Source organism: Eptatretus burgeri, chromosome 14 (genome assembly GCF_056783735.1).
Source record: "Eptatretus burgeri isolate ZD-2024b chromosome 14, Ebu_testis_v1, whole genome shotgun sequence".
Classification (NCBI taxonomy): domain Eukaryota; kingdom Metazoa; phylum Chordata; class Myxini; order Myxiniformes; family Myxinidae; genus Eptatretus; species Eptatretus burgeri.
In genome coordinates, this window is record NC_140974.1 from 46,418,842 (window position 1) to 46,441,922 (window position 23,081).

General features: G+C 45.6%; 1 protein-coding gene across 1 annotated transcript in view; it reads left to right on the plus strand.

Annotated features, from left to right (window-relative positions):
• The first annotated feature begins 10,603 nt into the window (after positions 1 to 10,603).
• The window catches only part of LOC147013092 (endophilin-B1-like), a 48,654-nt gene continuing 36,176 nt past the window's right edge, over positions 10,604 to 23,081 (plus strand). Inside the window, exon 1 of the mRNA XM_085854666.1 lies at positions 10,604 to 10,737. Within this exon, the coding sequence (XP_085710792.1) occupies positions 10,675 to 10,737 (63 nt within the window). The 5' untranslated portion in view covers positions 10,604 to 10,674. The remainder of the gene's footprint in view (positions 10,738 to 23,081) is intronic.

The window sequence follows — 23,081 nt, forward strand, 5'->3', positions numbered from 1 at the left end:
TTGCATCAAATTGAGGATAAATTCACGTTAATTAATGACGGCAAACAATCCCGAACGCACTTTAACTTCCTTTAGGGTCGATACAACCACGGAGCTCACGGCTCTCAGCCAAACGATATAAACGGCGAACCTTATTAGAGCCAGTCGAGCTGACGATACACCTTTCATCACGTACCTTCACATTTACCTGGTAAGAAACATGATAAGGTAATTAATTCTGAGGTAATGCATCAATGTGAGGTCCTTACAGTTGTCTTTCAATATTCCTTTTGTTCTTTTTCCACACTTTGTATTGGGCTATGCTGCCCAGACATACAAAGCAGATGAAACAGTCCGTGCTGGTCTCCCAATGAACTCGTCCTTATCTATATATTACGTAACACACATCCGCACAGGAGGAGTCGGTTAGTCTTCCTCCTCCTCTTCTTCCTCTTCTCCACAAGGGCACGAGGCTGTGGGGTGGCATCATCGGATGAAGGTTCAGCTGTGCCGCTGATTAAATGTCCTCTGCCAGTCAGGGCAGGAATTTGTAATTTGTTAATGGTGCCGGCGATAGCTCGCCTACTTTTCGCGAAGGACACCGTGGGATCTTTAATGTTAACAAGGAATGCTGGCAGACGGGACGCCCAGTCTGACGTCCATCCGAAGGACGGCCCACACACCGATGAATATGAATCACCGTGCCTGTGAAACACCGGGATGACAGTTTATAGCTGGGTGGAATGTATCAGGCAGGGAAAGCAGTTTGAATGCACCATCAATCTTTTATTGTGCTCCACACACAAACACCTCAGAACCATTGGTGAACCCAGCCTCCTCGTGCCGCCATGTTCCCGCCTCGCGATGACCGCCCTTCCGGTTGATCTCATACCTGAATACATGACAGCTGGCAAACTCGGTCGGGATTCTAACCCTGGCGAGACAGCTTAGAGGCGAGTGTGTGCCGTTAGCAAGCGGCTTGCTTGATCCGAAGCGCTCAAGCAAGCAGTCCAACGGAGCGGGAAGTTCGGCCGCGCAGAACAATTCAAACATGGCGGTCTCCATGGTAACAATGCCATTGTGCGACTTGAACAAAAGCTTTCAGGTCCGTCTTTTTCAGTTTTGCTCGATCCTGTTGTGACAACTTCCCCAAACGAATTTATTGTGTGAGCAGTGGCTGCAGTGCGTGAGGAAGAGGGAAAGAAAGATAAAGAAATGGGGACTCAGAAGGAGGATCCCCCTGCCAAACTTATCTATAAATCCTACCAATGAGTAAATAAATCTTGAAGAATTGGGTTAAAAAGTAGAAGTAACTATAAAAGTACGACATGCATGTTTACATAATGTTATGAGTGTACATTACAGGGGTATGCGTCTGAACATTTCATTGGTTGTACTTTCATTTTGAATCCGACTACGGCGGACATGTTTGCTATTACATAACGAAACGCCTCTCTTTATCACTTGCTCCCAAGCGGCTTGCAAAGCAGTTGATATGGAATGACTGGCTTGGAAAGCGATCGAGCAAGCTGCTTGATAACAGGACGCACTCCTGGGGTGTGTGTATTCAGTAACCAAGCAGCTAACTAGTGCTTGCCAGGCCAGCCATTCCTTAACGACTTTGAATGGAGTGCTCGCTTGAGTGTGTCGTGTACTTATCATTGGTGCCAATTTGTTAGTACTATTACGTCATAAACTTTGTTCCATTTACTTGTCGATCTAAATGGCAGTAGTGTTGGCATGTTGTTGTTTTTTTAAAATCTGGTTTCCAACCAATCATTTTGCACCACACTACTATCAGGCTCTTGGACCTCCTTTCGAGGGACCAGTGGTGAAAAAGGCTTCAACGGAAGAGTGACAAAGCTTCCCTGCCTGACAGCTCGCTATCTATTTACACTGTCGTGGAAATGACTCATGGACTTGCGTTTCACTGAAGTTAAACTGGAGTTCACTGGAGTTAAACCGCATTTGCAGCCCTATCTTTAGCGACGCATTTCCTTCTCTTTTGCTCACGAGTTTCGTACCACGTGTCTGTTTGTGGCCCTATCCTTCAGCAGCACTTTTGCTCTCTGCACCTGCAGCTGTGTACCATGTTCCATGTTGTGGCTCTATCTTCAGTGGGATTTCGCTCTGTTCAAATCCGGGACGACTATCATGAAACCCCTTTTGGTGAGCAGCTTATTCTCACAGACACTAGCCATTTATAACACCCGAGTCACCGGGTGGATCATTTTGTTTCTTGGACACGATGCCAAATTGGCCCACTGGTTATGCACCATTTCTTGCTTCTTATTGAACGTGTGACTGTATTCACCCACACTCAGGCTCAACAGCTTATGGTATGCTGCTCAGATGGGACAAAGTCATCAACCTTTAGCGCTGAGTAGAAGTCGATAACTCGATTTTCTATTAGTGCTGAAGCCACTTGGCGAGCGCTCTACAAGAAACATGGTAACTGAACACACTCCTTTCATTGGTCATGTGAGTAAAAGGTTTTTAATGGTAATAATGACACCATTTATTCTCCATGGTGAATGTTAAATCCAGAAGACAGCAAAGACCCTAGATTCCTACAGACTAACGGACCCGAGCCGAGATCTACTGAAATCCATATACCCCAGAGAGGATAATAACATTACCCTTCCTGGGTCATGCAAAGTGTTTGTTGTACAGTACTCATATTATATGGATGGGTGTACCAGTATTCATTAATCTAAATTTTTCCTTTCTCCTTTGAGTTCAGCTGCCAAACAGGGTGCAATTGGTCTGAGGGCTTTAATAGCACACATTCTTGGAAAGTTGTCACAGTGGCAGTAATCAAAACACACGTCAAGGTGATATCCACATATATGACCTGGATCTTATCTACAGCAGAGTCCTGGTACTAAATCAGTCTCGACATATCAACAGTAAAGATGCCTCAGCATATGAACGGCTGACAGGATGGCCTAGAGGTACACTTGCATCTAAACTGTCGATCCTGGGTTTGAATTTCGGCCGAGCTATAAACTGTCATCCCGGTATTTCACAGGCAGGGTGATTCGTCAATGTGTGTGCTGTCCCTCAGATGAATGTTAAGCGGGTGTCCTGTCTGCCAGCATTAATTGGTGGACGTTAACGATCCCTCTGTCCTCCACGAAGAGGAGACGAGTAATTGCTGGCACCATGGCCAGAGAATTCCAAAAATCCATGCCCTAACCTCGTGTTCCCGTTGTTCCAACAATGGGAATGAAGTGCAAAAGGGTCAACTCCCAAGGGGTTGCTCCGCCCCTGAGCTGAGAGTGCGGATTAGTAATAATAGTAGTGGTAGTAGTAGTAGTAGTAGTAGTAGTAGTAGTAGTAGTAGTAGTAGTAGTAGTAGTAGTAGCAGCAGCAGCAGCAGCAGCAGCAGCAGCATATGAACTGGCTCCAATTCCATTGGAACTCTTTTATGAACAGGGTGACATGAGAATGGTTACAGGCAAGTCTAACTTGAAGAAAATGCTTGAGGTTGAACAATCGAGAAGACAAGTCCAGGATCATGACGTGACCATAATTGGTGGATGGGTGATGCAATGGCCATCAAAAAGAACATTGCATGATTATGTCAACAACTTTGTTGCATGCATATTCAAGTCTCAGCAGGCCAGCAATATCTACTTTGTGTTTGACAAGTATTACAAGTGCAGTATCAAGAATGTCACGCAATCACCAAAAGGTGGGAATCATGAAGCAGACGTTATCAGCTAACCCTCCAGACACCAATTCCTACACAAAAAGTTACATTGACCATGACAGACAACAAGTTTAAACTGGTCATTGTCTACTACTGAAGATGGATCAAGTTCCAAACAAGGACAACAAGATTGTGATTACTGGCACAAACCCGGTGCCGGTTGAGATCCACAATAGCCAGTCTGTAGAAAGACATGACATGCGAACAACACATGAAGAGGCTGATGTCATCACGGTTCAGCAAGCTGTCATAGTATCAAACAGAACAACCAGCATCAAAGTGGTGAGTGAAAACACTGATGTGTTTGTTCTACTTGTACACTTCTACTCACAAGAAAAACTCATCTTCGACATGTGGACGCAGTTGGTCCAGCAGTCGGCAGAACTGTTGTGAACATCAAGACCACAGTAACAAAAACACCATCTACTACAGTAACAAAAATATATATTGTGGAGCAACTACTCCCAGCACATTCACTCAGTGGATGTAACACTGTGTTCCACACATGGTGCATCGGGAAAGCAACAGTTTTGAAGATGTTTCAATCGAAGCTGCTTCAATCAAGTCTGAACTTTCAAACCTCTCTCCCTCCTCAAAATCCTGGTGGCATCTAATCAAATCTGTTTCTGGTGTATGTTCCCCCTCCATTCCCTCCCTTACCTCAAATGTCCGCACTGCTGATACTGCACGTGAAACGGCTGAATGCCGAAACTCGGTGTTTGCAGCTAAATCTTGTGTCCAAAACCCAGCGCTTTCTCTACCCACCTTACACAGTCACACCCAACTGTCCCTAGATTCTGTGTCCTTTTCTCCTGACAAGGTGGAGAGCTTGCTGTCAAACCTCGACTCAGATTCTGCAACCGGTGCAGACGGCATCAGCCCACGTGTACTAAAAACCTGCTCTTCTGTTCTTGCTCACCCTCTCTCTGTTCTATTTACCCTCTCATTTGCTCAAGGTCATCTGCCATCTCTTGTAAATCAGCAAACATTACTACCCTGCATAAAAAAGGTGCAAAAACATATCCCTGCAACTGCAGACCAATCAGCCGTCTCCCAATAATCAGCAAGGTTATGGAATCCATCATCGCTTCAGACATTAAATCCTTCCTCTTGAGGTTGAACAATCTGGAAGACAAGTCCAGGATCATGACATGACCATAATTGGTGGATGGGTGATGCAATGGCCATCAAAAAGAACATCTAATCAAATCCTACAATGGCTTGATTTCCGATCATCAATTTTGTTTCAGACCAGGTCACTCTACCCTGGATATGCTGCTTCTGCTCTCCCAACAATGGATGGAGGTCCTCAATGCCAGACATGAAATCCGAGCCGTATCCCTGGATATATCACGTGCTTTTAATACAGTCTAGCACCCTGCCCTGCTCACCAAACTCTCTTCTTATGGTATCCAAGGCCATCTCCACTGATAGCTCGCAGATTTCCTCTCCTGTCGCAGTCAACGTGTGGCCCGAAATGGAGTTCTTTTATCCCCTCTTCCTGTCCAGGCTGGAGTTCCTCATGGTAGCGTTCTGGGCCCTGTTCTTTTTCTTGTTTTCATCAATGATCTCTCCGACTCTCTGGAAAATCCTCTATATCACTTTGCTGATGACTCCACCCTCTGCTGTACCATCGGTCATCCCTCAGACCGGCAAGCAGCAGCATCTTCGCTCACTGCAGATCTGGATAAAATCACAAACTGGTCCAACACGTGGAACATGTCTTTCAATCCGGACAAATCTCACACTCTCACTATGTCTCTCCGAAAGGACCGTTTAGAAACCCCCCCATCCACTTTCTCAACAATCCTCTGGAAGAAGTCCTTTCTTTCAAGCTTCTGGGTCGCACTATCTGCCATGTCCTTTCCTGGGAAAGCCACATTTCAAACCTCGCCTCCAAAGCCAGTCACCAACTGGGAATCCTCCGTCGTGCAAAGTCCTTCCTCAGCCCACCTGAGCTCCTGACCACTTACAAAGCTTTCGTCTGCAGCCTGATGGAGTACTGCTCTCCCCTCTGGGCTGGTGCTCCTGCCTCCCACCTTTCTTGGCTTCACTCTATTGAAACCAAGGCATTTCGGATCATTGGCATCTCCCACAATGAGGCTGAGTCTTTGGGCCTCTCACTCTCTCACCGCAGGCTGGTCGGTGGTCTTTCTGTCTTCGACCGTCTCCTCTCTAGCCTCGGCCCCCTGCTCTCCCTGTGCGATTTGTCCCCACCACATTTCCACAGGGCGCTCAAGGTCCGCCAACAACTCCCTTCTGGTAAAACTACCAAAATCACGAATCACTGCTCACCTTCAGTTCTTCATTCCTCTTTTTCCCTGCCTTTGGAATAAACTCCCTCACTCGATTCAATCCCAATCTTCCCTCCAGGCCTTCAAAACAGCTGTTCACCACCACCTCTTATCATCCCCCATCCAAATCCTCGATCTTTTCTACCACCGATATTCCACCCAAGCCCACCTCCTTCAAATTCCCTGCTTTCCTTCCTGAAAGTCCCTGTAATGTCCATCTTGTATTCCCCATGTTCCCCACCCCATCCCTCTCCCTTCCACAGATGTCCTAATGTCTCTGTTCCCCACTGTTTTGTCCTTCCCACTCCCTCCCCTCTTGTCTCATGCCCCCCTTGCTGTGCGTTGTGTGTTAGCTCTCACATGAACCTCGACAAGGTATACAAAAAAAACTGGCCTTTTTATAAATGGCTACAAAGAGAAACATTAAAAGTTTAAAATAACAATCATGCAATTCTAAATTGTGGAACAAGTTCAAGTTTACTACATATCCTATGTTAGATTCCATTGGCTCAGGATACATTCAAACACACCAGTTGATAAGATCTTCGGGCAGATCCTGTGACTTTGGCTTTTGGCTTCGGAAGTTTATGTTCGGTTGATGTCATCCCTTGGAAAATGTGCTTCGTCCTTCAGATGCGAGACAAAAATGGTGTCCTCAGAATCCACCTGACCCAAAATGTTCTGCAGGAAAATGCCATCATATTCATCTATCTATAATTCCAGCAATCTTTGTGTGTCTGTCTGTCTGTTTGTCTGCGACCGCCGTTTCTCGACGACCGCCGGTCCAATCTGATTGAAACTTGCCAGGAATATTGCCGGGGCCCCGCAGATGTGCCTTTTCGAGGTTTGATGTCAATCGGACGAGCGGTTCCCAAGTTACGGCCATTTTATTGTTTTTTTCAGTGTTGAAAAGGTGTATATATGGCAGCTGAAGTGTCGTTCCACCTTATCACCTTATCATGCCATTTTTTGTCAGAATAATGATAACAGCATATTAATACTAATAATAATAGCACAATAATTGGCAGTACAGAATAATAGCACAATAATTGAATAAAAAGAATAACGTGATACAATGACCAATGTCTGTCAACCAATAACGACCCATATATTGTCTGTCAACCAGACAGGACACGGTGCTATGACGTCACAGTGCTTTCTCTATGAATTGAAACTTGCCAGGAATATTGCCGGGGCCCTGCGGATGTGCCTTTTCGAGGTTTGATATCAAACGGACGAGCGGTTCCCAAGTTACGGCCATTTATCTGTCGACCAATGACAAGACACGGTGCTATGACATCACGAATGACGTCACAATTAATGTTTATTTATTTATTTTTTTGCACAATTGACGGTCCGATCTGATTGAAACTTGCCAGGAATATTGCTGGGGACCCGCGGATGTGCCTTTTCAAGGTTTGATATCAATCGGATAAGCAGTTCCCAAGTTACGGCCATTTATCTTTTCGACCAATGACAAGACACGGTGATATGACGTCACGAATGACGTCACACTTAATGTTTATTTATTTATTTATTTATTTTTTGCATGATTGACGGTCCGATCTGATTGAAACTTGCCAGGAATATTGCTGGGGACCCGCGGATGTGCCTTTTCGAGGTTTGATATTAATCGGACAAGTGGTTCCCAAGTTACGGCCATTTATCTGTCGACCAATATCTGCGAGAGAGGGGGACGGGAGAGGGGGGGATGAGAGTGGGGGAGAGAGAGAGGGGCGAGATAGGAGGGGGAGAGGTAGGGTGAGACCAGGGGGAGAGAGGGGGCAAGAGAGGGGGAAGAGAGAGGGGGTGGGAGTGGGGACGAGGGAGAAGGGCGAGAGAGGGGGACGGGAGAGGGGGTGTGAGAGGAGGGGGAGAGAGGAAGGGTGAGAGAGGGGAGAGAGGGGGGAGAAAGAGGGGGAGAGAGAGGGGGAGAGAGGAGGGTGAGACTAGGGGTGAGAGAGGGGGAGAGAGGGGCGAGAGAGGGGAGGGAGAGGGGGAGAGAGGGGGCGTCACAATTCAAGAGAGGGGGAGAGAGGAGGGGGCGAGAGAGGGGGTGAGAGTGGGGGCGAGAGAGGAGGGGGGAGAGAGGAGGGGCGAGACTAGGGGGGCGAGAGAGAGGGGCGTCACAATTCTTCTTCATTTGATATGACGTCACAATTGACGCTGGGGACCTGAGTATGTTTCCCAGGTGTTTCCAAAGTTATGGCCATTTATGATACGGTTGGTCCGATCTAAATGAAAAAATGCCCCAATCCAGTCGTCGTTTACGAGAGCGAAGGAACGAAGCTGCACATACGGGCACGCCTCACCCACGAGAGAGGGTACTGGAACGAGAGAGGAGGGGGAGAGAGGAGGGGGAGAGAGGAGGGGGAGAGAGGAGGGGGAGAAAGATGGGGGGGTGAGAGGGGAGGGGTGAAATAATGCCCCAATCCAGTCATTGTTTACTCACATACGGGCCCGTACTAGTGTTAAAAAAAGAACAATTTAAAACACGAAGAACGGTTTTATCATAAGCGATAAGAATATGGGGGTAAGTTGATCTGCAGCTCAATTTGCCCCACTTTGACTGGCTCAACCTACCCCGGCCACAGTGTACCATTAAATGCTTTATGGTCTGTGCAACTCATGAATTGTAGCCAAATAGAACAGGCCATGATAAAAAGCTTATTACATAAACTGTTTGGTTTCCACCTGTGGATTAAACAAAATCTTTAGAATAACTACATCATATTAGGGAACTACACACTCAAATAATTGACCAAATACAGCAGTTTCAGCAACCCCATAGCTCAATTTACCCCATTGCTCAACTTACCCTCTTCTCCCCTACAGGGCACATTACCAAGCTTAGCCATAATCTGGATGTCTGCTTCGGCCTCTGATCGTCCAGTCCTCGATGCAATAAAGTTTGGGTGAAGTCGTAACGAAGCAGCAGCATTACACAGTACCCACTACACAGTGATGTTAATCCAGTTCCATTTGACATTATGATAATATAATCAAGTGCAGATGTTCCAAGGATTGTCCATGTTCCACTGGATGATGTAGTTGTTATTCGGCATATTATCCTGTTCCATATTCTGTTGCACGAGTGCCGTGGAACTAATTTTGCTGGAATGAAAGAGCACATACTGGGGCAGCTCGCACCAATGTGGTTGAAGGGGCAGCTCACAATAATGTGGTTGAAAGGGCAGCTCACACCAATGTGGTTGAAGGAACAGCTCACACCAATGTGGTTGAAGGGGCAGCTCACAATAATGTGGTTGAAGGGGCAGCTCACACCAATATGGTTGAAGGGGCAGCTCACAATAATGTGGTTGAAAGGGCAGCTCACACCCACGTGGTTGATGATGAAAAGTAAGAAGTGTTTTGCTTTATCGTCACTGTCATGATGAAGAAGCTCATGGAAAAGTTCTTCAGCATTCTTGAGCATTGATTGAATGGATGTCGTTTTTTTAATACATGGTCCAGGCTCATGGAAGACCATTGTATGGTATGTTTACAGATATTTAAAAGTTTGTAGACATGATATTGTTTTTTGTACATTTGTAAAATGCCTGTTGAATGGTAATAAACAAAATCAATACGTTGGTTTATAGTTCAGTTGGCAAATTTGAGAAAAACAATTCCCCCAAGGCCCAAGGGTGCCAACATGGTATCCGGTTACATGTTAACCTTGACATGATGAATCATGAGAAGCCAATAAAAATACACTGTAGAGACGTTAAAACACACTTTAGTAGTTTAGTCCATCTACTCAATTTTTAGAGGTGGGTGGGGAGATAATTGATGGGGTGAGGGTGGGTAGATGGGGTCCATCTGATGCGAAAGTGGGTGAATGTTGATGATATGTTCCCCACCAGTTATGTTGATGGTGAGAGGTGACTGGTGAGTGTTTCTCCCTGCTCCCCCAAGTCCCTGGGGCGTGTTGGTGTGGAGGTGGGAATCTTGGATGTGCCCCTTCTAACCCCCCCCCCCTTGTTAGTTCATCGGAGGGGGTGAGTACCTTTCCCCTACTCTCAATCTGTGGTGACGTTGTGATTGCCCTTTCACAGCTTCCTCTATATATGTTTTTCTCTCCTCACGAGCGCGAGTTCGATTCCTCCGACTGCTGACACGAAGGTGAAGAAAGACATTTGTGGTAAAAGTTCACCAAAACCCTATAAATCAGTTTCTTCTACCCTTTATTTACGATTACTAGTGTTGTATAATACTGTACTATATTATATTATATATTATATATTATATATATATATATATATATATATATATATATACATGTTGTATTTTTGAATAAAGTTATTTTGTCACGTGAAAGTTGATGACGAGGCACACACGTGATTCCAATGGTACCTGGAAGATACTAAGGACACCATGTTGGGCCAGACCGGAAGTGACGTTTATTCGCGATCACGAGCACAACCAACTGTGGTGTACACCACACCAACCACAACCGGAAATCAACATACGTTACAGTACCCACGAATGAAAAGTAACGACGCTGTATTCACTTAATTCCACCTCCTGCTTCACCGCGACTGAATTATTTACGTTAATAAATCAGGGCGACAGTTAATAAGTAGATTTTTTAAAAGCGTGCTCGACGTTACAGAACCGGCATCCGTCAGCACGTTGAGAGTTTTCAGCAGCCGGCGCCGTGACGTCACGTCCGGGAAGGCTGCCATGGAGGCGACTGTGAGGAAACTTGCCTCAGATGCAGGCAGTTTGTGGAGCCGCGCCGTGCAGGTCAGTGAGGTCTTTGGGGAGGGGAAGGGAGTTATTTTGGGGTGGTGATTCCTTTTTCCTCTCGTTTAAGGTAGATTTGGTCGGTCTGTAAATCCGTGCTGGTTTCATCACGAGTAACTGGCGATTAGTATATGTATATATATATATATATATATTAGGGACCACAGTTCAAGTCACGTTGCTGCTCAATTAACACCAGGTGGGGTTGACTCAGCCTGGCATCCTTCCAATGTCGACAAAATTAATACCAGTGTGCTGGTAATAGGGGCATTGCATCAGCGGTGCCCCCCTAACTCGGTAGCAGTGGCAATCGATGCAAGGTTGTTCATAGCCAGTGAAAGCATGAAATCATGCCACCACAATAAGTGGATTCAAAAAAAATATTGTTACGGATCTGGAAACCATTTGCATTCAACATACAGATGGTCCAAAATTCAGATATGTCGTTAAGTATGTGTGTCGTTGGATCCCTTTCCTTTTGTCTCGTGGGAGAATCAAAGGCGTGCGTTGCGATTTCTTTTTAGTTAGGTTCTTAAATCTTTACATCCAACGAACCCTCCAGCCAACAACCATTCCTTTCCCCCATCACGATCCACTACCCACCCGCTGTCTACAAGCACTCTGACTTGCAAAGGCAGCGTTGATACTGTTACTCGAGTGTGGGCCCGCGTGGAAAAGGGAAAAGGCCCCGCCCCGGAAAGGTGGGCCGTAGGACCTGTCCAATCTGAAGCGGACAGCGAGGTGTGTTCACGAAGGCCCCTCCCCACTGAGGGAGGTCCATAAATTCCTGAGCACTCTCTGAGAGAGGTGCTCTTTTTGAGGTCTTTGGGGGTCTTTTTGAGGTCTTCGAGAGTCTTTTAAAAGTTCTTTTGAAGAGTTTTTGGTGGGTGTCGAAGCGGTGAACGTGTCTCTGCTGGCCCTCTACGAGGAAAGGAAGAGCGACCCCAACCCCCCTCCGTCGACCCCGGCCATTCACCACCCGAGCTCCACCACGAACCTCGAGTCCCACACGTGCGATTGGGGACCAAACCAGCGACCATTGTCAGGTGCCGCATTGCGGAGCATGCCCTTCCTCCGACGGTCAGGTACACCACCGAACTCTGACCCCCAGCTTGTCTCTCCTCAGCTGCGAGGGTCCAATAAAGAACTCTGGGTTTCTTTTCAGTGTGTGCGTGTGTGCGTGTGTGCGCGTGTGCGCGTGTGCGCGTGTGCGCGTGTGCGCGTGTGCGCGCGCGTGCGTGCGTGCGTGCGTGCGCGCGTGCGTGCGTGTGCGTGTGCCCATCTTTAAGTAGAACTGAATAAGTGCTTTTGGATCATTGTAAATACTTCTTGCATATTCGTGTTAAGTCTTAATTTGTGTCTTCATTGACTGAAAATAAAAATTGTTAGAAATGTTCCCAGTTCATTTCCGTCCCTTCTTGAATTGGTCCAGCATGATTCGGATCTGAGTTTAGGCGGGGTTTATCCCCAATAATCCATTCATTCCAGCCGCACGACTTTGGCAGTTTCCGCTCGGCTGCACCCGAACCGCAGTCGGTATAGTGACCCGGTTCGAGCAAGACGTGCTGAGGGCGTGGTTTCTCCAGTAGTCGAAATAGCATAGTTAATTAGGTAAATTGGTTAGAGACAAATGGACCCTTCGCTACGCAGTTGAGATATTGGCGTCCACGGTCGGTTAGACGACCCGCCGGCTCGCGGAGTTATCCGAGCGACAGCCTACAATTCCGGGGAGTTTGGTGGGAGATGACGCAAGCTTTCCCCACCTAGTGGTCGTTCTCACCACCGACCCCCCCCCCCGGCCCACAACAATATATATATATATATATATATATATATATATATATATATATATATATATATATATATATATATATATATATATATATATATATATATATATATATATATATATACTGGTGTGTAGTTGTGTCGGAGTACAACGATTAGTGTTTCAAAATCACGTGGGATAGAAGGGTCTGAATTGGAAGGCTTGTGGGGGTCGGCCACACTACAAGGTTGGGTTCCTCAAAGGGAACCCCATATTGACCAACAGCAAATTCTGGAAAATGTGTTGAAAGTCACACAAGACCATGAAATGCAATTTGTTTGAAAGAGGAGAAAGAACACAAAAAAGAGGAAGACCACGTCAGCCATAATTTTCCTATATAAAACAGTTTAAATTTGTCTGTCCGCCTTCATAAGGATGATTTGAGTCGGATTTTAAATGCCAATCATTGAACATGACTGTGTGTTCACTACGTCTATTTTTCAGGATTAAAAAATAAATAAATTCCATGAAAGCAATTACGACTCTTCCATTGGAATTGTAGACTGTGACATGCAACTGGGCTTCATGGGCGGTGTACAGAAAGGTTTTTTTTTTTTTAAAGAAATACAAGGCACAGGGAGGTTAAATTTGCTGCACATGTGTAACGTGTGCAGGGTAAAACATGTTCATTTACGTCTTTAGAATCTTTATTTAATAAAGAAGATATAAGCATACCTGACCGAGGCTTCAGACTTTGGCACACTCACGAGGCTGTACCATCCAAATGAAATGTCCCAGAATATAAAGAAAATATGATCACATTTGTACATGTGTTTTAAAATAACGCTTTTTCTTCTTACGAAAACATCATATCTCCTCGTCTCATTGAATATTTTGAATAAAATATCTCCAACCTGTCATTTCTGATGGGCTTGTATACTAGTATCAAATAAAACAGAACCAAGGGATTTAGCAAGCAACCTCTTGAAGGCAACAGGAGTACTGTATTGGCTACCACAACAATAGATGGCAAAGAGTTCCATGTCTTAATTCTCACACCAAAAAAAAATCTCAATCTGGCTTCACAATGACAATAAGTCTGGCATATACTAAGGCAATGACCTCGAGTACTAGTCAGTGGAGACAAGACAAACAAATCCAAAGGCTTTATTGGGGAGAGGTCATGGAAAAACAACCAACATTTAATTAAGTCTGGTCATAATAGTCCACCTTTCACAGAGAATAAGATTAATATCGCTACGTGTTGGACACAAGGCAATTTCTCAATCCAGATATTTTCTTGGTCCACCTTCTCTGTACAGGTTTTAGAAACTTCATGTTACCCACATAGCCTGTGTTCCATCCTGTTGAAGCAAAATCAAGAAGAGGATGGATATATATTATATATATATATATGTACACCGGGCGTAGTGGCGTGCGCCTGTAATCCGGCAACTCGGAGGCTTGGGTTGGAGGATAGCTTGAGGACGGGAGCTCTGCGCTGGGCAGCCTATGAGAGGGTTTAGGGCAGCCCGAAATCATGGCGAAACCCAATCCTTATCCCTGTGTCGTAAGAGGCGACCAGGGTTGCGTCAGGAAGGACATCCGGCGTAAAACCTGTGCCCAATCAGTATGCGGATCATAACGGATGATCCGCTGTGGTGACCCCTAACGGGAGCAGCCGAAAGACGAACAACAACATATATTGGTTCGCGAAAAATATAAGTGGCCACTATATTCGTTATTGTTGTGTGTCTGTCTGTCCCGAGCATAGCTCCGTGGGTTTTGATCCGATCCTGATGAAATTTTGGTGGGAGGTTTATATCATGATCTAGTTGTTTTCCTGAAAATGGGCCTGGTCCGCCCATTAGGCGTGGAGCCACACCCCAAAAACATGTTTTTAGGGGGTAGCCGATTTCAATTTGCATCTTCTCCCAGGGGTTTTGTCGAATCTGACAGGGGTTTTGTCGAATCTGACAGGGGTTTTGGTATTTGGTTAGCCCAATGGCACCTGCATAGCCCCACTGAGCTTGATTTTATTTATTTATTTATTTATTTTTCATTTTTTTCATTTTCGTCCCAAGGTCAAGGTCACAAATTTAGAAAATTGCGATTTTTGACATAAAATTTCTTCTCCGAGGGGTTTGTCGAATCTGGCAGTGGTTTTGGTATTTGGTTAGCCCAATGGCACCTGCATAGCCCCACAGAGCTCGATTTTTCATTTTCATGTCAAGGTCACGAACTTAGAAAATTGTGAATTGTGTTTTTCGGGGGTAGCCGATTTCAATTTGCATCTTCTCCTAGGGGTTTGTCGAATCTGGCAGGGGTTTCGGTATTTGGTTTGCACAATGGCACCTGCATAGCCCCACGGAGCTCGTTTTTTTATTTTTTTTATTTTTATTTTTTTTTCTCCATTTTCGTCCCAAGGTCAAGGTCACAAGATCACGAACTTTGAAAATTGTGATTTTGACATAAATATCCATCTTCCCCGAGGGGGTTGTCGAATCTGGCAGGGGTTTCAGTATTTGGTTAGCCCAATGGCACCTGCATCGAGCCCCACGGAGCTCGATTTTTCATTTTAGTCACAAGGTCATGAACTTAGAAAATTTCGAATTTTGACATAACAATCAGACGACCGCCAAAACTTTGAGAGCCAGGATGACTATTTTTTTTATGCATAATCTTGAGGTCATTCCCCACCTAAAGTCTTGAAACCATTTTTCTCTATCTCGAACACCTTGCCCGTGGCGCCCCACTTCAAGTTTGTTTTTACGCTGATTTCATCAAAGTATGGATAATCCGAGGAGTGTGAAATGACGTTATATTGTTCCTGGAATGTTCCAGAGGAAGTTTTGCACCAAAGGTCATAATCCTTGACCTTTGACCTTTAAAGTTCACAAAAGTCATATTTTCAAAATTGTGGGAATCGAACCGGGTTTTCGACCTTCTTCGACGAACTAACTCCATTAAGCTATAGCACGTATCCTGTTTCCTTATTTTAATGTCCACAACATTGTTTTGGGACCTTTAAAGGTTATGCAAAGGTCAAATTTTGAAAGTTGTTGAACGAAACCGGGTTTTCGACATTTTGCAGTTAATAACCTGTCACTTGTACCACATCATGTTGATCATTTTCATAACTTGGTCAAACATTATCACATTGTCTCATCCTTGACTTCTGAAACAATCTACATCGTCAAATACCGCTCGTGAACCATCGTCTTCAGACGTGTGTGTGTGTGTGTGTGTGTGTGTGTGTGTGTGTGTGTGTGTGTGTGTGTGTGTGTGTGTGTGTGTGTGTGTGTGTGTGTGTGTGTGTGTGTGTGTGTGTGTGTGTGTGTGTGTGTGTGTGTGTGTGTGTGTGTGTGTGTGTGTGTGTATGTATATATGTATATATATATATGTATATATATATTGTTACGGTTGTGGAAATTCGCATTACACCATAAAGAGTCCTCAGGTGAGATATCTCTGTAAGTCCATGTGTAGTTAGCCCAAACCCATTGTATAGAGGGAATTTATGTGATCCATCCGGGCTGTGACGCTTTGAATTAGCCATTTTTCTGTTCTATCTTTTATTTCAAACAGCATCTCAACAACCATGCCATCCCCACCACAGCGCCAACCACACTACAACCATGCCACCTCCACCACCTATGCTACCACATCTTCGCCACTCGCCATTCAATAAGCACCGTGCGGTCACTATCTCCGCGGAAGAACAAAAACCACCAACGATGCTCGTGGGCTTTTCCCGCCATTTTTCCCTGCGCTTGGTGTGAAGGAAGGGGGAAGGGCAGCTCGCCGCCGATTGGTGGAGGAACAGCGTGAGGCGGTCGGGGTGAGGAACGCCCCTTTTCGAGAACCTTTTCGAAGGAGGGCGAGGCGAATGGGCGGAGCCAGCCCCTACAAAAGGGACGAACGAGTTGGTTCGGGGGTTTTTTGATTGGTTGCTCGGTTGGTTCGGGGTTGTGTGGAGTTGGAACTGGCCTTCCCGATACTTCTCCATCAACATTCTCAAAGCAAACATCGCATCAGTGGTGCTCTTTCCTGGCATAAACCCATATTGCTGCTCACAAATCCTCTCCTCTCAACCGAGCTTCCACTATTTCCCACAACTTCATGGTGTGGCTTAACAACGTTATCCCTCTGTAATTACCACAGCTCTGCACATCACCCTTGTTCTTGAAAATCGGAACCAGTACACTTAATCTCCACTCCTCCGGCATCCTCTCACTTTCCAAGATTTTATTAAACAATCTGGTTAAAAACCCCACTGCCATCTCTCCTAAACACTTCCATGCCTCCACTGGTATATCATCTGGGCCAACCACCTTTCCACTCTTCATCCTCTTCATAGCAGTCCTCACTTCATCCTTACTGATCCACCCCACTTCCTGATTCACTATCTCCACCTCTTCCAACCTTCTCTCTCTCTCTCTCTCATTTTCTTCATTCATCAGCTCCTCAACGTACTCTATCCACCTTCTCAACACACTCCTCGCTCGTCAGCACATTCCCATTTGCGTCCTTTATCACCCTAACCTGCAGCACATCCTTCCCAGCTCGGTCCCTCTGTCTTGCCAATCGGTACAAATCCTTTTCCCCTTCTTTTGTATCCAACTTCTCATACAGCTCACCATATGCCTTTTCCTCCTCTCGCTTTGCCTTACGCCGCCACTCCTTGCACTCCTGCCTACTTTCTTCATCTCTGGCTATCCCACTTCTTTTTCACCAACCCCTTCTTCCTTATACTTTCCTGTACTTCCTCATTCCACCACGAAGTCTCCTTATCTTCCTTCCTCTGTCCAGATGTCACACCAAGTACCTTCCTCGCTATCTCCTTCACCACTTCTGCTGTAGTTGCCCAATCATCCCACCCCTCTTTACCGCCATCCAACACCTCTCACCTCCTCCCTAAATTCCACGAAACAGTCTTCCTCCTTCAGCTTCCACCATCTGGTCCTTGGTTCAGCCCTCACTCTCTTCCTCAACCTCACCTCTAAAGTCATCCTACAGACCACCAATCGATGCTGTCGAGCTACACTCTCCCCTGCCACCCCCTTCCAGTCTCTAATCTCTTTCAGGTTGCATCTCCTGCTTAATATGTAATCCACCTGTGTGCACTTTCCTCCATTCTTGTACATCACCCTGTGTTCCTCCTTCTTGAAATATGTATTTATCACTGCCATTTCCATTCTTTTTGCAAAATCATCTTCTTTATTCCCTTCCCCAACATGCCCATTGAAATCTGCTCCAATCACCACTCTTTCATCGTTGGATACACTCTCCACCACTTCATCTAACTCACTCCAGAAATCTTCTTTATGCTCCATCTCACACCCCACTTGTGAGGCAGATGCACTGATGACATTCATCATCACCCCTTCAATTTCCAACTTCACACTCGTCACTCGGTCCGACACTCTCCTCACCTCCAATAACCTCTTGACATAATCCTCCTTCAGGATTACCCCGACACCATTTCTCCTCCCATCCACACCATGGTAGAACAGTTTGAAACCACCTCCAATGCTCTTAGCCTTACTCCCCATCCACTTGGTCTCTTGTACACACAGTATGTCTACCTTTTCTTCTCTCCATCATATCAGCCAACTCTCGCCCTTTGCCAGTCATAGTCCCAACATTCAGAGTTCCAACTCTCACCTCCACACTTCTACCCTTCCCCCTCTCCCACTGCCTCTGGACTCGCCTTCCCCGTCTCCTTCTCCTCCTTCTCCCAGCAGTAGCACAATTTCCACCGGTACCCTGCTGACCAACGGTACCGGTGGCGGTCGTTGGTAACCCGGGCCTCGACCGATCCGATATGGAAATCCATTTTATTGTCCGCATAATGATTTGGCATAGGTTTTTACGCCGGATGCCCTTCCTGACGCAACCCTGGTTGCCTCATACGACACAGGGATATGGTACACCTATTCTAACCGGGGCATACACCGGGCCCAGTACACTGGTACTCATTTCGCCGACCTCGGAAGGATGACAGGCTGAGTCAACCCCCTGGTGTATATTAATTCAGTGGCATATATATATATATATATATATATATATATATATATATATATATATATATATATATATATATATCTCTATTATAATACCAAGCTTGCACACTAAAAACTCTACTCGCCGTCACACGATGCCTGTGAAATTGCTGTGGAACTTAGCGGACATGCTGACAATGTTTGGTAAGTCTTGGCGTTCCGTAGTACCACTTGCATTTTGCACAATGCGTATTTTTGTCATTCCCCGTGTGCGGTCTGTCATCTGCTACCAGCTATGTTGCACTAATATCCCGTGCATGTGCACGGGTATCGCTAATGTGGATATATATATATATATATATATATATATATATATATATATATATATATATATATATATATACATACACACACACACACACACACCCACACACACACACACACACACACACACACACACACACACACACACACACACACACACACACACACACACACACACACACACACACACACACACACACACACACACACACACACCATAAATTATTGTGAATGACAAACTAGATTTTAGTAAGTTTGATCAGAGTCCAGCTGCCTTCCTCATAATGGATCTTGTATGTGCATGAAACTTAAGTGAAGAATTGATGCTAACTCCAAACTCTGCTGATACCGTAAGTTGTATTGGAATCCCTTTAATCAAATAATGAAAGTATGGTTCAAGATCAAAAGAGTGAAGAATGTTTAACTAAAAGTGATGGCTTTGGCATTAATTGGGGCTGTTAAAGTAGTCATAGTAAGAGTTATATTGTTGATGTGGCCTTGAACTTGCTGGAGTACTGCTATCTGCAACTGAGCAACTTTCAAATCTTTGGTCTGCTCCCAAGCTGATGAGGCTAACTTGATGATAATTATATATATATATATATATATATATATATATATATATATATATATATTGTTGTGGGCCAAGGGGTCGGGTGAGAAGACTACAAGGTGGGGGAAGCTATCTCGGTTACCACCAGACTCTCCGGAATTGTAGGCCGTTGCACACAGATAATGTCCGTGACATGGTGGGTCGCTTAACCGACCGTGGACGCTAATAACTCAACCGCGTGACCTAGGGTCCTCCCGTCTATGGGTTAATCGGGCTACCTAATTAATCACGTGGTTTAATTACCGGGGAACACGCCCTCGGTACGCCTTGTCCGAACCAGATTACTTTTCCGGATCGGATGCAGCCGAGCAACACTGCCAAGGACATACCAGCTAAAAGGAACGGATCGTTGGGAATAAAGTCCCAGCTAAACTAGGATTCGGACCATGCTGGATCAATGAAAGAAACCACAAAGACGAGCTTGGAACATTCCTAACAATCATTTATTAACAGTCAACTTACAAAAGGGGACACAGAGCAGACGTAACATGAAATTAATAACAATAATAATAATAACAATCTTCTGCAGTCTTACTGAAGCAGACAGGCACAAGCACACAAACACACACATACAGACACAGAAAACCTGATGAAGAGGGAGTATTGCAATGAGAAGGGAAAGGAGTTGAGGCCACGATTTCTGTACCTTTGTACTTGATAACATGACGTGCCACCAATACGTTTCGGGGGGGGGGTGGGGGGGATGTTCTGTGGTGCGGTAACCGACAGTGGACGCGTTGTCTTTGGCTTCAGCCACAGTCTGGAGACTGTGTTCGCAAAGGAGGAGCTTGAGTGGAGAAGGGGCGGAGTCCAGAGGGTGGAGTGGTAGGTGGGACCAGGTAGGCGGGTGGGGTCGACGTCGTATAGGCGGAGATGAGGAGGCGGAGTCCAGACAGCAGTAGGCGCGTCGTGGCGGTGTCTAGGTGAGAGTGGGAGAGAGGCAGAGAAAGGCGGAGGAACTGCTCCGACCTTTATAGCACTTGCAGCTCTGGGGGAGGGGCCATGCCAAATTGAAACGTCATCACCTTAATCGAGTGCTCCGATTGGCCCCGACCCCTCACGTGGCCCGCCAACTTGGGCCGGAAACTGCCTCACTTCGTTTCCAACAAGGCCATCCCAGACAGTGAACATATTTCGCTCCCACCCCACGACATGACACAAATCGCCCACACCGAAATTGGCATGCAAACCATCCCGCAAAACCCCCGGGTCGTGCCCAGTTGAGGGTCCCGCATGCCCGCTCGGGTGTTTGACCAGCGTCGATCAACGCGCGCGCCAACGTGGCCCGCACTGTACTTTCCCCGGCTCGATCGCACACCTTCGAGGGTTTCCTTCCCTTTGGTGTACGTATGTTTTTCATGGTACTGGATTCAGCACGTCCTCTAACGACTACAGTTCAAGCTTTGAGCTTCACGAGTCTGGACGAATGTACAGGTCAGCTTCCACTCAAGTAGGGTCTTTGCCAGTAGGTGTCTGTGACTAATGAGTGGTCTAACAATGACCACATCAACAGTGTAATGTGTTTGAAACTTGTATTTCAAACAAACAGATACAAAGTTAAATGCGGAAGTTCACCATTACATGCAATGTTCAACTCTGGTTTCCACGAGTAGTTGTTTCCACCACCCAGTGTCTCAGTCCTGCCAGAACAATTCGTCGCATGTTCACCTCGTCCTTCGGGGTTGTCGAACCTTCGATTCCTGTCACGTTGTCCTCTCGTACGATGTCCCGTCCAGGTTGATTTAAAGAGCTCAAAGGAATTCTTTCCCGATACACAATCTTGATGAGTTATAAACAACATGACTATGATCGTCTCCACACATTAACAACCGTTTTGGACATTAACACTTTGTTAAATTGAGCACGGGGACGATCAAAACTCACGGCTCATCACGTATCACCCGTTTCTGCACCTGCCTCTCACGGGTTTATATAGTACCACAGAACAATCCCATGCGTTGTAGCGAATGTGATTCTTGTCCATACTGGAAGTTCATCCTGACCGTTCCAGCAACGTCACAAATCTCACCAGGCAGTTTTCAGTACAATACCGCCATCTACAGTCAAAATTAGCTCATTACGTCATGCAGTTTATATTGCAATTTACCGATCCATATTAAACGAAACTTGTAACATGTAACCATCAATTTTAAGCATTCATTTACAGGCATTTAGGAATGCTTAAATTTACCACATCTCGCTTTTAACTAATATATATATATATATATATATATATATATATATATATATATATATATATATATATATATATATATATATATATATATGATGTTTGTGGGGTAGAGGTAGTAATTTCAAAGTAAAGGTAGGATTGTATTGTGTCGCATGGTCCATGGAGGAGTTGGAGACATCTCTGTACATTGAGTCGGCGAAAACTGTGAGCTGAAGTGGTTGTCACTACGTGCGGGGAGGGGGGTGGTGCTGTGTTAACTAGGTAGGGTTGAAGGCTAGTTTCTCCCAGTACGTGATTGCCCCCTGTGACCTTTTCCTACATTTTGGCATTTACAAGGCCAGCTATAAAAAGGAACGACGTAACAACAGCAACAGAGCCGAACATTTCCGAGCAGGCAAAACCCCGCCTTCCCAGCTTCGTACCAGTGGGCCACGCCCCGAGGCTCATGATTGGTCGGTGTGACTTAAGAGAGAGGATGGTGTGGAGATTGTGGTCAGAACAGATATGACCTCTCTGGCTTCTCAACACTGTCAAGAAGGGAGCGTGATTCTCGTTCGTGCTGGTGCGAATTCGTTCACGTATTAGAAGACTCTAACCATTGACTGTTCGGCTGGGTTGTGAAGTTTGTACGTTTCTAAGATAAGAAGAAGAGCGCACGTCTCTTGGCCTTGTTTCGGAGCCACAGCAATCACCTTGTATGATCAAGGAGAAAGGTGGTGGCATTTGGTGTCTGTGGACTTGGAACTTAGAAGGTACGGTGTGGCGATCTCGATCATGAGGAGAAACTGTACGGCGGTTCGTGGTTGCTGGCGTTGAAGACGGTTCGCAAATTACCTCATGTAGTTTCCCGTGCAGAGCACGACTTGTCGCCATTATTGGGTGCGGTTTCCTGTGTGGTGACTACGCGGTTCGATCGCCAGGCTCCTAAAAGATCATCTCTGGACACACAGCAAAGTGCCAGAATAAAGGGAGGATTTTCTTTAATTTTAATCTTTCCCCTTGTCTGTTTATGTGACTGGAGATGTCTCAAATTAGGTGTTTGTTTACCTCACATTTCATTACCTAACGCTTTGATTTATTTTCATGATAAATCTTTCATTTATGTTCATTAAACCCTCATTTGTTTAATTCACTTGTTTTGTCGATTCCTTGTGGGTTTGAGTATAAACCTGTGTGCCTCTGTTCTGGTACGTGCTTCGCCGCCCTCCATCCCGCGCATGCTTTAATCTCCATGGATCTCAGCTGTTCATCTCCAAGTAGAACTGTTCGGCTATCCATCCAGGTCGGTGTTAACCTGGTGGACACGACGAGAATATGTATATCGCCAATAAATAAGTGTCATTTTCTGTGTGCAACACCAATCACCCCAAAACTACTGGTCCAATTGCCACCAAACTTGGCACATGGATCAAGTTTGACCTCGTGGTGAACATGGGCTAC